Below are 15,258 nucleotides of genomic sequence, written 5' to 3' on the forward strand. Positions count from 1 at the left end.
TCTATCCTCAAATGAATAGAGGTCAGAACACGGCTTGATTGTGCTTTGATTCTTTAATCCATCTGGGTTTGGCTCAGCCACTCTGTAAACCCAGTCATATTAATAAATAAAAAACTAAGTTATTCCAAGAAGGCATAAAATCTCATCACACTTTACATAAAACACATGGACAGGCATGTTTAACAGACCGCTGATGTCATGGCAGAAACAAATCCCAACACTGAAACAGAAGTAAAAGGAAGAAGAAAGCAGATCAGTCTGCTGCAGGTGAAGGCGTCTGTAAGGCAGTGTGTGTGCATGAGTGCTGATCTGGCACTTCTGGAATAAACAGCCAAACTGGAGGAAACTGTTTGGCTCTGGGGGCTCCTCGTTTTGGTACGAACTAGACTTTACAAAAAAGACAAGACACAGAGACCTCGTCTTTCATCTAAAGGTGCTTTGTCTCGTGGAAACGTCTCCGACCGATCAGGAGGGGCGCATGGAGCGCAAATCCAAATAAGGCTTTCACAGTCCGAGGCGACGGTTTGAAAGTGTCTGGCGGATGTGAGCGGGGTCCGGCGTTACTCCAGGTCCTGGAGGTTGATGGTGCTTCCTGTGAACTGGGAATTATCAGAGCCGTTGTCCTCTTCCGTCATCACCGAGGGTTCCTGTTTGGGAAAAACAACGAGTTAACCAGAAGAAGAAGAAGAAGAAGAAAAAAAGAAACTCAAACATTTGATTTTAGAAGTTTCACTAAATTCAACCTTCAGTTCCATTTATTCATCAAGAAACGTAAACATGTTGGGAAACAATTGGACATGCTAACATGCTAAGCTATGGCTCCATTTGCTGGAATGCCCAGAAAGATTTTTTCACACTAATTACTGAGAAGGGTGTAAATAATTTGACTTTGTCAATATAAAATTTAAATTACAACTTATTTCCAGAAAGTTTGTCCAGAAAGGGAGGTTTGTTTTAGCAATATTTTATAATCTTGAGAAACACATCTGCTTCATTTCCATCCCCTCCCAACCTGGACCTTGTTTTGAAGTCACTGTATTTTACACTTGAGAACCACTAGGTGTCCCACTCTCAAGTCCACAATTGTGACTCAACTCGCCTGTAAAATGTTGACAGGTAAGTCCACAGTGAGCTGAGAGCCAGAGGTGGATGGCTGGGAGGTCAGCTGGAAGGCCAGGTCACCATCACTGGCTGGATCATCCTGTATCAACACACACGCACACACACACACACACACACGCACACACACACGTTTCAGCATGGTCTCCAGCAACAGCTACAGCTACCCTCTGAAATCAATAACATGATGAAAAAGAAAGAGGTGGAGCCTAATGGTTCCTGCTGCACAGAACTGTTGTCCAGTGATCACCTCAGACCTTGGCAGAAATGTTTTGACAGCATTTTGGACAAACTCGACTTGAACACATCCTTTTATTTTTCCTTCATAGAATTATAAATTATTGACCGTGTTCCAGACTTTAAATAAATGATGTCCGAAACAGCAGGAGCGGCTGCAGGGTGGACGAGAGGGTTTGGGGCAGAAACAGAAAAAGGTTGGATGAAACGGTGCACAGAGCTGGAGACTTAAAGCTTTAAACAGAAATCAAAATATGCGTTTTCACATTTAATGACCAAAATCAGCATGTCTATGAGGAAGAGTGTGGCAGGACCATGCAAGACAACATTCCTGGACTGAACATAATATACAAAAGTAATGTCTTAAGGGGCAGAGCTGTTCCATTGGGTTCTGTTAGTTTGAACACCAACAGACCCAGTTACAGCCCAATAGAGGTGGGGAGTCCAGGCTGGCAGCTGCAAGGCACGATGTGTTCACTGACTGAACAAACGATTGAATTTTTCACTTTGTGAATGCCAGTCAGAAAACTGTCCCATTCAGCTCCCCGGCTCACGTCGTGGGTCGTGTGAGGTTGAAAGCACAGAAGAAGAAAAGCAGCGCTGTGGGCTTAGAGATCTGAGGGAGTGTGTGAGGAAACACACCGGGCTGAATCTCACCTGCAGCAGCTGAATCTGGACGTACTGAGTCCCTGTGACCGGGTCCCGCAGGGTCAGACCCCCACCGGCCGCTACAGCGCCGTCACTGTAACGAGCGCCAGAGGACGAGAGGGGTACGGTTGCCACGGCAACCTTTGATGCTTTAGTTTTCCTCTGGCCTGAGCCTGAAGTTCCTGGAATGTGGAAGAAGAGTGACAGGTTAAGGTGATGTAACTCTTCTGACAGTGGAGGGGAGGTGGAGGTCCTCACCAGCGCCGGCTGAAGAACCCCTCTGCTTCTTCTTCTTGGCAAGCTGGATGGCTCTGTAGTCTGTCCGGGCAGAACCTCCACTGTCCTGAGGGGGAACCAGGACAGAACAATCACTGACTGTTCCCAGCCAGAACCCCTGAATCATGAGAGGAAGCGGTGAGGAAGTAAACCAGGATGAAGGGTTTCCTCTCACCAGGAAGCTGCTGGGTGACACGGCCAGGTCCAACTCCTTCTGGGGGCTGAAGCCGCCGCCGGAGGAACCGGGGAAAACAAACTGAGAAGTGACGACTTTCCCTCCTTCCTGAGGGCCCAGAACCTCCACGCAGCCCAGCAGGTGGCCCGCACCTCCTTGCGCTCCAACCTCCGCCACCTTGGAGGGTGAGGTCAGGAGCTCGGAGACCACCGCCAAGCCGGCGGCGGACTCCACCCCGAGCCCACCAGAGGAGCTGAGGGGGTGCTGCAGGGCCGGGTCCACGGGGGCGCCCTGCATGCCCAGAGCCTCTGGGGTGACCGACTGAACGTCGTCTAGGTTGAGTGTGCCTTGGGGAGGGAGGACGTCCCCCACGGTTCCCTCCAGTCCATGTTGGTGGGCCAAGTCGGCACCGGTCGCCATGACGAGTGGTTCCAAAGGCTTGGCCAATGTGGTACTGGCGCTGGCGACAAGTGTGGCACCCACCGACGACGGGTCGATGGTAAGAATCCCCGAGCTGACCAGGGACAGGTCCATGGTGAAGGAGCCGTTGGAGGCGCCTCCAGCCACAGGGATCCCCACCTCGATGCCGGCGGTGGGCGCCGCGCCGCCGGGGACCGAGGAGAACAGGGAGCTGAGGTCCAAGCTGGACAGCTGCTCCGCCCCGCCAACGCCAGAACCAGGTACTGACGTTGGGGTGGAGCTGATGAGTTCACTGCTGGGAGTTAGGGTGGGTGTGGTCTCCATCTGGCACAGAACATCTGCAGAACAGAGACAAAGAAAACAAAAATCAGAAAGCTGTCAGAAGCACAGGAATGAGAGATGCGATTAACATTTTGGCTGATGATAATTCTTTCTTTTTTTTTTGTCTGAAATATAGCAAGAAAGTTGGTGAACTGGCAGCAGTGGGGCGACTATTATTAACAGGGTGTTCCTGGGTTAGGAGGAACCCTGCTGGTACCCACCGGGGCTGAGGTGGTGATGTTTGAGCATGTGGCTCTTCAGGTTGCTGCGGGAGGAGAAGTGCTTGGAACAGTTGGCCACCGGACAGCGGGTCCTCAGGGTGCTGGCGTCTTGCTTATGCTTCTTAGAGTGGATGTATAAGCTGCTGCGGGCTGAGAACTTGGCGTAGCAGCCTGAGGACAGGAAGCAGACATTACGGTTCCTGTGACCAGCAGCGGACAGAGGACACAAAAATTGCACTCAAGTAAGAGTACAGCTCAAGTAAAACGTAGCCATTCAAGAAATTACTCAAGTAGGAGTAAATAAGTGTTTAGTAAAAAGTCTTCTAAAGTACTAAATATCTGATCAAATTAAACCATGTCCTGCTGTAAAGGCTGCTGGACGGATAAAGAGTTGGCTGACCTTCTGCGTGGCACTGAAAGGGTTTGGTGCCCAGGTGGGTGATGCTGTGGCCCTTCAGGTGCTCAGCTCTGGTGAAAGACTTCCCACAGCCCTCCTCCGGACAGACAAATCGACGGTCGTCGTCGTGTTTCCTGACAAAAACCATACAGACGGTCGTCATCGTTTCATACGCCGGGGAGACGGAAGCGCTCTGTTCACGTCGGAGGAGAACGGGTTCGGGAAGCTCTCACCGTTTGTGACGGAGCAGCTTGGACATGCTGGTGAAAGACCAACCGCAGCCCTCCGAGTCGCACACAAAGGGCCGCTCACCTGAAGAGCGCAGTGCGAAAAGATCAGAGTCGCATAAAGTGTTACATGTCGCTGGAGTTTGGGCTTTAACACCGAGAGGAAGGATTCTGATGTTGGACGACAACTGCTTTGATGATTCAGCAAGTGAAACATTCACTGCAACTGTTCTGAAACTCACTCAGCGGAGGCTCAAAACCCGACTGGGATTTCAGCACACAAGCTGATCAAGTATGCATGTTGCTATCATCCGGACACGTGTGTGAGTGTGTGATGGCCTGCCAGCTTACCTGTGTGACTCCTCATGTGAATTTTCAGGCGGCAGGCCTTGTCGTAGGTCTTGTCGCAGCCTGGGAAGGTGCAGCTGAACTGGCCCGTTTCTCTGAAGTGAGTCCGATTGTGTGAGAAGAGGGCACTGAAGGTGATGAAGGTTTTCTCGCAGCCTGTACAGGAGAGGAGAGCAGCTGGAGCTTAAAAAAAACAAAACCCAGCAGTGCACCGACTGCAGTTTTCTGGCCAATTCAGGATTATAGATCTTTTCAAAATCAGAAAACCTTCTAAACCCATTGTTTCTGTATTTGGGAAAAACTTCCTGCTGGAAAACTAGCTTTATCCATCTGACCCAGGATGTGTGGAAGTAGATGAACACTAAAGCATCCACAGTGAAATCAACACATAGCCAGAAAGGATCGACTGAAACTGGCCGGTTTCTAAACCAGCTTTCCAAGGTGAAGTTTAATAGTAACAAGGGGAAAATATTAAGCCATCAGTGGATAACCTTGTTATCGCCTTGGTGATGGTGGTCCAGGTGCAATTACCTTAGAAACCGTTTTTCCAAACATCAGCGCTCTATGTTTGTATTTGAACCGTCTGTATTCAGAGAAAATTCTCATTGAATCCAAACTTGTGGACTGGCTGAATTGGGTTTTCCTGAGTTCAGCAAAAGTGTTTGTGCCTCACAGTAAATGGCCTTCAAGTGCAAAATGAGCATGGGAACTATCGGACCAGTACCTGGGAATTCACACTTGTGGGGCCTCTGTGGTGCGAAGTGGACCCTCTGGTGATTGGTGAGGCGAGTGGCGCTGCGGAACTTCTCGTTGCACACCTCGCAGGCGAAGGCGTGGTCCTGCTCGTGGACCTTGACGTGAGCCTTCAGGTTGTAGACCGTGGTGAACCGCCTGCCGCAGCCTTCGAACTCGCAGGTGTGCGGCCGCTGCTTGTCGTGGGACTGGAGGTGGCGCTTCAGCTTGTAGGAGGTGGCAAAGGCCCAGCCGCAGCCCTCCACTTTGCACTGGTACGGCCGTGGCTCCTCCGCGTGGTGCAACAGGTGGACCTTCAGCTTCTGGCGAGAGTCAAACGCGGAAGAGCAACCGGGTTCCGGGCAGGCGAAGGTGGCAACCATGTCCTTTTTCGATCTGATCAGGGATAAGGAGTTCAGGTCTTCATTGCTACACCCCCCAACGGGGGCTTTTGGCGATGGAGCAATCAAGTCGGCCTCCGTCACAGCACACAGGACTCCGGCTTCCTGCTTGGCAGCAGAACAGGAGTCCAGCGAGGTGCCCAGTTCTGACAAGGCGCAGTCTTCCACCAGGGCCAGCTCAGAGTCACTGACAGACACACCAGCCCTGGGCTCTTCCTGCTGACTGGAGCTGGCTACTGCCAGGGTGCTGATCTTCCCGATAGATTTAGTACCACTGTCATAATTGAGAAGAACTATATCCTCATGGTCTTTCATGCCTAGATGTTCCTTTAAGCTCACCATGTCATCCTCTTTGTGGACGTACCCCTCTGGTGGAGCCGCCAGAGTCAGGACCCCATTTTCAATAGTGACAATGATGCTTTGGTTGTTTATTGTAATGGTCCCGGAAAAGGTCTCCGCGGCAGGCGGACTGCTGGAGGAGGTGAGCGGGTGTGTACCGTCCTGCAGTCGCGTTGTCTCGGAGCCGTAGGCTGGTTTCTCCATAGGCTGCGCCGCCCCGGAGGTCAGCGCCGCGGCGTGGTCTGGTCGGCCACCGAGCAGCCTGTCGTCACCGTTTTCCGTACAGATCTGCCCACAGAGCTTATCGCCATATTTGTTCGTCAAAACTACGTCTTTGACGGTGTGATGGTCGTCAGCTGTCTTGGCACTCAGCACAGCGGGATTATCGGTCAGTAAACTGAAGACGTGTTCTGCCCTCCTCGGTGTTTGCGTGTCAGGACAGCCCAGGATGTCAGCGGTCTCACAGAAGGCGACACCGCCGCCGCCAGCCTCCATGGAGCCGCAGCCCTCCGCTTCCTTTCCCTTCATTTTACCCCCACTGTCGCACGAGCCATCCGCTCGGTTTCTGCTCGCGGCGGCTGCCCCATCCTCTCTGGCGGTATTAAACACGACATATAGCTCCTGTGTTAGTCTGTCAGTTTTTTTCCCCGGGTTCCGGCTTCCCGCCGAAGCATTAAGAATAGCTCCGAGGCTTTCACCGACAGGCTGCTTCAGAGCGCAGTCCTCACGCTGCTGCCGTAAAACCGGAGAGGACAACTGCAGCTGCCTCTGAGGCATCGCTTCCGCCTCCCCCTCGAACAGAGGCAGCGCCATTTGCATTACCTCACCGTTTTCCTCGTATCGCCACTCAGTCCTGCTGAAGTCCTGCGAGCCGAGAAGGGAATTGAACACGTTTTCCTTTTCCGCGTTCATCATGTTATGAAGTCCCAGAATCGCTCTGTCTTCGGGTGCAATGCTGCTGGCCGCTGAGACGTTTTTGGTGACGGGAGAACGAGCGAGCTCGCTGCCATTTTCCCCCAGCAGGCGAAACTGCGCTGTCTTCGGCCCCGCGTTGTTGTTACTGTCACTCTGAAGCTCGGGCAGCTCCGGCGGTCCGTCCGCTTCATTTTCGATTGAAATCAATTGCGGGAACGAGGCTCCGGTTGACCGAAGTGCAGACGAAGCGGTTCTGTGTAGGGCGCCATGTTGAGAGTGGATGTTTTGGGCATCAGAAAGCCCCTGGATTTCCATCTTGGTATCCCTGTAGCAGCGGCACCGAAAAGGCCCGCCCTAAAAGCCGGAGATGATCCATCCAGTCACAACACGGTCTCTGTCAGGCCGAGTGCCGCGTTCAGGGCATGTACGGAAATTATAGAAACGATTCGAGGAATATTCCGTCAACACATTGATCATTCTGCAAATAATTGGTTTCTGCTTAAAATATCAAAACAGTATTTTTTTCCCAATAAACCCAAAGGTTATTTTTTTATATTAAGCTAAAGGAACCGAGCCGAATGTTATTCAGGTTTCTATAATTTGATTTGGTGCATGTAATTACAATTTTCAGGTTTTCATACATGCAAAATGCATTTTCATCTGGGGTAATAAGTGTACAAGAGACTATTCCGAAAAAAGAAAGTTTAATATAATCGGGGTTACCCTTTTAGCTGTAATGTTCTATTAAAACACTCGTTAAATTAGGCATTCCGCCAACATGCTAAATTAAGGAGTGTAGTTTCACACTGTCTCCTCTAAGCGGCAGTGTAGCACTAAGAAATGCGCAGATCTCTGTACGCAAACACTGAAAGAAGAATCTCAATAGAACGTCTTATGACGTACATTAAAATGACATTGTGAAATACTGATTAGCAAATGCTCAGTCACATTATTTTTTTACTAAGTGGGTTAAGCAGAAGTTTTTTTAAAAAAAAAGCTACAGAAATAAAATGAAAAAAGTCTGGATCAGGAAGAAATACTGTTCAATCTGCACGTTATGTGTTTGCAATTGATCTTAATGGGTAATATGTTGTGCAGAATTCATTGGACCAGAGAGAAGCATTAAACAACATTTCTTAGTGGGTTTAATTCAGAATGTTTACACAGTGCAACAAGCTCAGCATGCTTGTACAATGTACCCAATAAATCAAATGGTGCAGTGTTGGTCATTACATTAAAGCATGCACGTTTTAAGCACATGCTGCTCAAACCTACTCTAGAGACTGTTTTCCACTTATTTACATATTTTGGGTCATCATGCTGGCAGTTCGTTCAATGATGCTGTACAAAACAACAAAAATAAATAATAAAGAACACCCCTGCACAGTGCACAAGTCAGAACAAAAACGATCAAATGTCGTCCAGAGTAATTGACAGGATGAAAACACTGAACAGAATCAGAGCCACATGAACATGCAAAATGACAAAGTTCTTGTGTTGTCATATAAAAATAGATTTCCCCCTTGCAGGACTATGACAGAAATAAGGCCACGTATCTATTTCCCTTCTAACATCACAGGTGCTAAAATGATCATACTTTAATAAAGTGGTTCCTGTAGTTTTGGTCTAGTTTCTAGTGCAAACATCTGAGTACACTTGAACTAGTATAATTTACAAGTAACTTTTCAGGAAGATTTAGGAGCTTGTTTTAAGTTAATTATTTTTCAATATTGATTTTTCAAAGTGCTAGTGCCATAGGCAGATTATTTAACTTATAATAAATTTTTCCCCCTACATCATAAGAGAAAAAACCTGCCTTTGGAACTAGAACTTCTACTTCAATATTAAGGAATTATTGACTTTAAACAAGCCCCCATATCTTTCAGTAAATGTATTTCTAACTCAGTTTTGTCTTATTTGAAGTGTACTAAGATACCTTTAATAGAAACTAGACCAAAAATACTTGGTAAGATTTCTGTTGAACACCGTAGTGAGAGCTAAACGTCAAACATGGAACGACTGAAGCAAAATGCGCAAAGTGTTGTTTTTGTTTATTGCGTCGTGCACCACAGGAGGAAGCACAACCTTTCACAGTAAGAGGAAACCCATCGGAGCTCAGTTATACTCAGACATACAGCTTTTAACGTCCTGTTATCACCACCCAGAATTTAGGAAAAAAGCATTTTCCTTTTTGGTCAGGAGCGTCCTGGAGCTATCCACTCTGATTCTTTTAAGACAAAAAGAAAAAAATGTCTTATGAAACAGGCTCTCGTTTTGAGCTTGAAATGTAGTAGACAACTACATCTCAAATGGAACTTAACTGCATTCTACTTTTCAATTGTTAATAAAATAAAAACGATCAAAGCAGGTCTCTCTTGTAAATAAAATCTTGGATCTCAATGAGACATGTACAAAACATTTTTGAGAGTTGATGACAAGAATAAAGCACAAAAGACCCATTTTGATCGTTGAGTAAAACCTCAAACGATCTAGTTTCTTCCATCAGCTGTGCGTCAAACCATCTACGTTAATTACTGATTTAAAGCCGCCGCGTTGATGTTCAGATACTTCTGGGTCGCAGAAACGCAACAGAACACCTGCAGAAAAATGATTGAAAAGCAAAGCAAACGACGAAAGTTTGTAAATTCACCTGAGGGCTTCAACTGCAAGAAACACTAAAATGTTCCAGGTATTTTTGCTCCAGTTTCCACTGCAAATACCTCCAAATAAGACACAAATAACTAATAAGTAACTTCTCAGCAAGATACAGGAGATTGTTTTAAGGGAATAATTCCTTAATATTGATTATTTCACTTATAACAAGACATCTTCTTGTGTTTTAAGTTAAATAATCTAACACTAGTGCGTTCTGATCAACATTAAAGTATAATTTACTTCAAGCAAGTTCTTGTGTCTTGCCAGAAAGGTGCTTATAAGTTACTTTCGTCTTATTTCAAGTGTACTAAGACACCAGCAGAAACACTTGTTTAGTGTTTTTGCTGTTTCTGCTCTCATGCTCTCCGTCCATCTGCTCTGCACTGAGGTCTTCAGGGTCACCATAACAAAACACGGAGGCTTTTCACTCCCTCTGAGCAGCAGCTTACTTTCCGTGAATAATTCATGGCGCCCGACAAAAGCTGAGGAGAAAAAGCAATGAATCCCCTCTTCTTCCTTCGTGGAGAATCAAAGTGAATAAAAGCGGCCTGGATCTCTCCTCTCATCCTCCGCTACACGTGACGCGTTCTGGTCTGGACCGGAGGCCGTTCATTTTCCAAACAGCGGAATGTGCTCGAGACGGCGGCGTCGGCCTCATGCAACATTTACCCCTAACGTCCCACAGCGGGAATAGACAGAGGAGCAGCAGGACAGAGGGAAGGGGGGCGGGTTAAAATCTGCTTTCTGATGGGGCCCTGCATCCCTCGCTCTCTGGTCGAGGGATGCAGGGCCCCGTCCCCTCCCGTCCCGTCCGTGTGGGATTCATTTAGACTCGCTCTACTTCCAAACGGTGACCTGAAAACGCGCGGCCCTCACGCCACCCCTGTCCGTGAAAACACGCGGGAGCAAATCTTGGTTGCTGTTGTATAATTAAACATATAATTTGTTCCTGTGAGATCTGGGTTGATTAAAAAAATGAAGAGAGAGAAAAATCAAAAGAAACGATTACACCATGACAACAAACTCAGCTGATGAAGAAAGCAGGACAAATAGTGGAAAGTTTTGTTGTGCTTTGAAAATTTTGACTGAGTTTTTTGTTTGTTTGTTTGTTTCTACAATTGACAAAGTGGTTATGTGTATATTAATTCATTAAGTGAATGAGTATTTTTTTGTTTTCACACAAACTGACTTGCTAACTTCATTCCGACTGTGTTTAATCAAAAAAAGACAGTATATTGATCTGATTAGCACACTGACTAATCAGATTATACTTATTATGTTTAGTTTCGCACTGATTGCAGTTTTCAGGCCAAATCGCAGATTACTGATATTATAACAGCCTGACCTGCTAATTCTAATTTTGGCCTATATCAATTTTTTTGTTTGCTTTTTTTTTGTCTGAAATGTTGCTATATATAGCAAGAAAGTCGCTGAGTCTGCAACAGTAGAGTGAATATTGCTAACTGTAAAGGCAGACCTGACCTGGTGGGCGGAGCCAACAGTCAAGCCTCTTTCTCTGCAGAGCAGAAGAGGAGAGCGATTGATTTTTATACCTCTGCTGAGATAAATAAGACCGGGTTCACATGTAAGTATCTGCTGATTGATAACCTCCCATAAGTAAGAAATGACCAGTTCCACTGGCAGATCATTTCACTTACAACAAGACATTTTTCCCATGTTATTAGTGATATAATCTGCCAACGGAACTAGAACTTTTTCATCAAAAATAATGATTTACTTAAAACGAGCTCCTACGTCTTCTAGAAAAGTTACTTATAGGGTGTTTTTTTCTTATTTCATGAAGACTAAGATATTTGCACTAAAAACTACACAAAAAAACATGGTGAGATTTTGTGTTTTTTGTAGTTTAAGTGACAAAGTGACAAAAGTATGTTAGATTGGGAAATTATGACAGGGTGCATTTAAACAGCCACTGCACTATATTGTTTTCTTTTTTGATAACTCACCTTGCTACAAACAATAATGTCTTATTAAAAATATTACTTTGTAATTCAAATTGGGTATATATATATATAAAAAAAAGATTTCATATTTACCTAGATGAATACAAAGTTTCCTGTTCTGTCAGCATTTAATATTCTTTGGGAGACCGAGATCGATATCCAGCTTTTATTTTCTCAATAAATGACACCGGGTTCCAAAAAAACATATTTTTTTGGAAGTTGTTTGTGTTTGTGAGTTAGGATGATTTTGCACGGCTGAATCCAAAAGCGACCATTTTTCTCAATCAGGTCAGGATTTTATTCTAGTTTAATTTCGAGAAATCTAATCTTCCGACTAAAGTGATGATTTTGTGACTTTATCAGTTCATTTCTGTTAATATTTCTTATCCAAAAAAGATTTTTGGAGAAAAAGAAATGTTTTCTAACACAGTATATTAATTAAATGTTACAAACAAGGATTTCTGTACACCGAACAATAAACAGTGATAAGGGTAAGTACATGTAAATCAAACATTTCGTCTTCATTGTGTAAAATTCTCCGTCTCTTTTCTGTCCTGATGGAGTCTCTCCTCCTGCTCTTCACTCATTGATCCAGATTCTCAGTGTCTTGCATTTTGATGCTCATGTTGCTCCATGCTTCAGAAAGTTGACCTGATTGAGAAAAACCAATGTGATTTCTGGATTCAGCTCATCAAAGTGACCCTAAAACAATAAAAAAAACCAAGACAATTTTCTGGCTGTTGGCCAGTGTGATATGAACGCTTCTCTAAGCGATCCTCGCTTCTTTGATTTTAGCTTGTGTCAAACGTTTTGAACGGCCTGCGTTGAAACAATCAGACGAGGACAAACGTTCTGCTAGAACCGGTCGAAGTGTCTCAGGCTCCGCAGGAGCCACCAAAGACAGCAGCAGCTGCGGACCTGAAGTCTGGTGGACATTTAACTGAACAAAATGAATTATTTGAGTTGTGTGATGTGCTGGCAGAATGCTTCACTTTGTAGGTGCTGAAGAAGCCTGACCTTAAAAAAACTAACTAAAAAGGATGAAATAAAAGTTTTGACCTCCGACCTCCTACCCTGATACCTCAGATATAGTTGTAGAAAACGGAAAAGAGGCGCCGTCTCTCTTTTAGGCTCAGTTTACTGATTTGGTTTATGCCAACCAACCCTGAAGTTACACACCTTACACACTTGCACATACACACAGAAGGGGACACACACCCAAACACACACACAGACACACACGCACGCACACAAACACAGTCATTTTCTCAAGCTAGCTTCTGCTCTTCACTGCTTGCTGCCGTCAGTCAGGGACGAGCGTTGCTCTGCTTTGTGGTTTCAGCGCTGCTGGGGTCAGAGGTGGGGTCAGAGGTGGCGGGTCTCGGAGGTCGTGCTTCAAACCCCCGGCTCTTCATGTAAGACATCAGCTGATCGGGGATTTCTGCCAGGACGTCCTTAGCCAGCCGGGCCATGCTCAGGACCTGGTTACCCGACCGATCGATGTAGTCCCGGAAAGGAACAAACTGGAATGAAACAATAACAATAACAACCACCTGCTAGCATACTTTAGAGAACTAAGGGCAACTAGCAGAACTCGGGGCAAAACGCTAAAGAAATGCGAGACTTGAGCAGAATTCTTTTCAGCAATCTCCTGTTAAAAAAAAAAAAAGCCAAGAAGTCGCCAACTGATAGTTTAGCAACTCAGAGAAAACAGTCCAGCACTTCCTGTTAACCAGGACTTTATTATAGGAGCAACATGGTGGAAAAGTTTAGTAGTTTTGAAACCCTGATGTTTTAAAGGTTGATTATGCTTTGACGTTGGTAAATATTTGCCAACTATTAAATTCTCTATCAAAATCATCTTTTTGCTTCTTTAGTTTTTTTTGCCTTACATTTCAGATAAACTCAAAGCTTTCTCTGTGTTAGATACGTTTCCGAGCCTGAGGATGACAGTTTTTATTTTACACTACCGTGAAGAAAATTACAAAAGTGAATGAAACGATTTTTGTGACTTGCTTGCTTTTTACTTCACAAACATGTTTAAAATGGAAGAAAAAATGCCCTCTACCATACGTTATCTGTCTTTTTGGACAAAATTATGTATTTAAATTTATAGCCAATATCACAACAAAATGAGTCTTTCAAAGAATCAAATGAAATCTGATGGAGCCATGTAATCCTCAGACAGGGACAAAAAGAAAACACAATTCAGTTGCAAAATAATATATTTTTTTAATTGGATAGTCATGATGTTGGAATAACAAAATAGAACTAAAGAAAAAAATGATTTACATTTTTTTTAAACAAACAGATGGGGTGAAAAAGCAAAGTGTGTGAGTTCAGCACCTGGACGATGTCCCTCTCGGCGAATCGTCCCCTGGAGGACACTCTGACTTCGTCCCCGTCCAGCTCCTCCATCGCTGCAAGCAACAAACACGGCACAGTACAGGATGCTGCGCGGGAACTTTGTCACACATGAGTGAACATATTGCAGGATTAAAATGACTGCTCTGTCCTCAGGACAAAAACAATAAATTAATTTTGTCAAAAGAAAAAGTCAGAGTCAGTCAGAGAAGACAACAAAAGATAGATATTTCTGTTCCTTACGAATACAATAAGAGTATTTTAATAATTGTTACACTGTGGAGCTGCTGTCACTGTTTCTTGACGGGATCTGACCCATCAAACACTTGCCGTAAAAGTGTTCCAGTAAAAGCGAGTCCACTTTTACTTCACTATGAATAACAAATTTAACATTATGCAAACTCTTTAAATACAGAGCTATAATTAGTCAGATACTCTTGTCGTCGTCAAGCAAATTCATGACTTTCCCTATTGTAGTCAAGTCGTAACAAAATGTCCGGAATGAAACCAGGCTGCTAATCAGCCATGAAAGCAATAAAGACTCTGCATTGACGACAAGTCGGCCATCTCCGCATGTAGAAGAATATCCTGCAAAACAACTTTATTAGAGATAATATGGGTCACAGGAAGGGAAGATCTCATAAGATTGCAGAAGGATCAGCATAATCAGGTTGTGTAGAATTGCTCAGCCACGCAGAAGCAGGAAGGTAAGAAAAGGATGTGATAGGAGGACGTCGAGGCTCAGGACACAGCCAGGACAGAGAGAAAGAAGAGAGGACACGAAACCAATAGGAACTGAGCCAAGAGGTTTAAAGGGTTTTCAGGCGTGCGGCTCGAGCCACGCCCGCCGAGACGAGACACGAAACCTCGTGTTGCCGTGACAAATCGTACGCTAATCAGTAAAGCTTCCAGCGCTAACTCATTCACTGGAAATACATTTTAAATGAAGTTTAATGGTGTAATGAAGGTGTCATGAGCTCATCAGCGCGACGCTCCTGCGAACGTTATAGCTTAACGGACAAACGTTGTCAGAAAGAGCAGGAGCTTCTTAAAGAGACAGATGCCCAACGCAAAGTCAAATTTATTTCAAGTTACATTTGATAGAACAACATTTTTAGAACAACTGAATGTAACATATTTACTTGATTGTGCTATAAAATTTTCACAATGTGCTTGGAAAATTAAACCTCACTTTCACCCACTTGCTCTCTCAATAACTGTAGAGAGCCGACTCTCTATCAGAGCATATCATTGTACCAACATTTAGAGTTACTGAAACCAACCCTACAGTCTTGCCTTTCTTCTTCACACCAATGGGGCCCACTCTGGACCTGATTATTAATGAGAAATATTTCCGAGATCTCTGTGACTAATGTCGTCCTTTCTGAACGTTTTTCTTCTATCTTTAAAACCGTAAATTTCTTTGACGAACTTCGCCAGAGATATTATGACAAATATAATATCTCTGGCGGCTGCTCATTATTATTCCTTTTTGCCAC

At 44.9% G+C, this 15,258-nt stretch overlaps 2 protein-coding genes across 2 annotated transcripts in view; both read right to left on the reverse strand.

Moving 5' to 3' along the window:
- Positions 1-34: 34 nt before the first annotated feature.
- Positions 35-7,122, reverse strand: si:dkey-156n14.3 (zinc finger protein ZXDC). Its single transcript, XM_055024318.1, has 10 exons — positions 5,114-7,122; positions 4,393-4,545; positions 4,048-4,126; positions 3,818-3,948; positions 3,418-3,588; positions 2,456-3,213; positions 2,263-2,347; positions 2,014-2,186; positions 1,100-1,201; positions 35-647 (listed from the first exon to the last, which is right to left on the reverse strand). The coding sequence occupies exons 1-10, from the start codon at positions 7,089-7,091 to the stop codon at positions 561-563; spliced, it is 3,717 nt and encodes a 1,238-aa protein (XP_054880293.1). The 5' UTR covers positions 7,092-7,122; the 3' UTR covers positions 35-560.
- A 781-nt stretch (positions 7,123-7,903) lies between these two features.
- LOC129354830 (copine-9-like) overlaps positions 7,904-15,258 on the reverse strand; it is a 45,017-nt gene continuing 37,662 nt past the window's right edge. The window contains exons 19-20 of the mRNA XM_055024370.1: positions 13,742-13,815; positions 7,904-12,918 (exon numbers count right to left, since the gene is read on the reverse strand). Of these exons, the coding sequence (XP_054880345.1) occupies positions 12,703-12,918; positions 13,742-13,815 (290 nt within the window). The 3' untranslated portion in view covers positions 7,904-12,702. The remainder of the gene's footprint in view (positions 12,919-13,741; positions 13,816-15,258) is intronic.

The sequence above is a fragment of the Poeciliopsis prolifica genome, unplaced genomic scaffold (genome assembly GCF_027474105.1).
Source record: "Poeciliopsis prolifica strain line A6 unplaced genomic scaffold, Auburn_PproV2 SCAFFOLD003, whole genome shotgun sequence".
NCBI classification, from domain to species: Eukaryota; Metazoa; Chordata; class Actinopteri; order Cyprinodontiformes; family Poeciliidae; genus Poeciliopsis; species Poeciliopsis prolifica.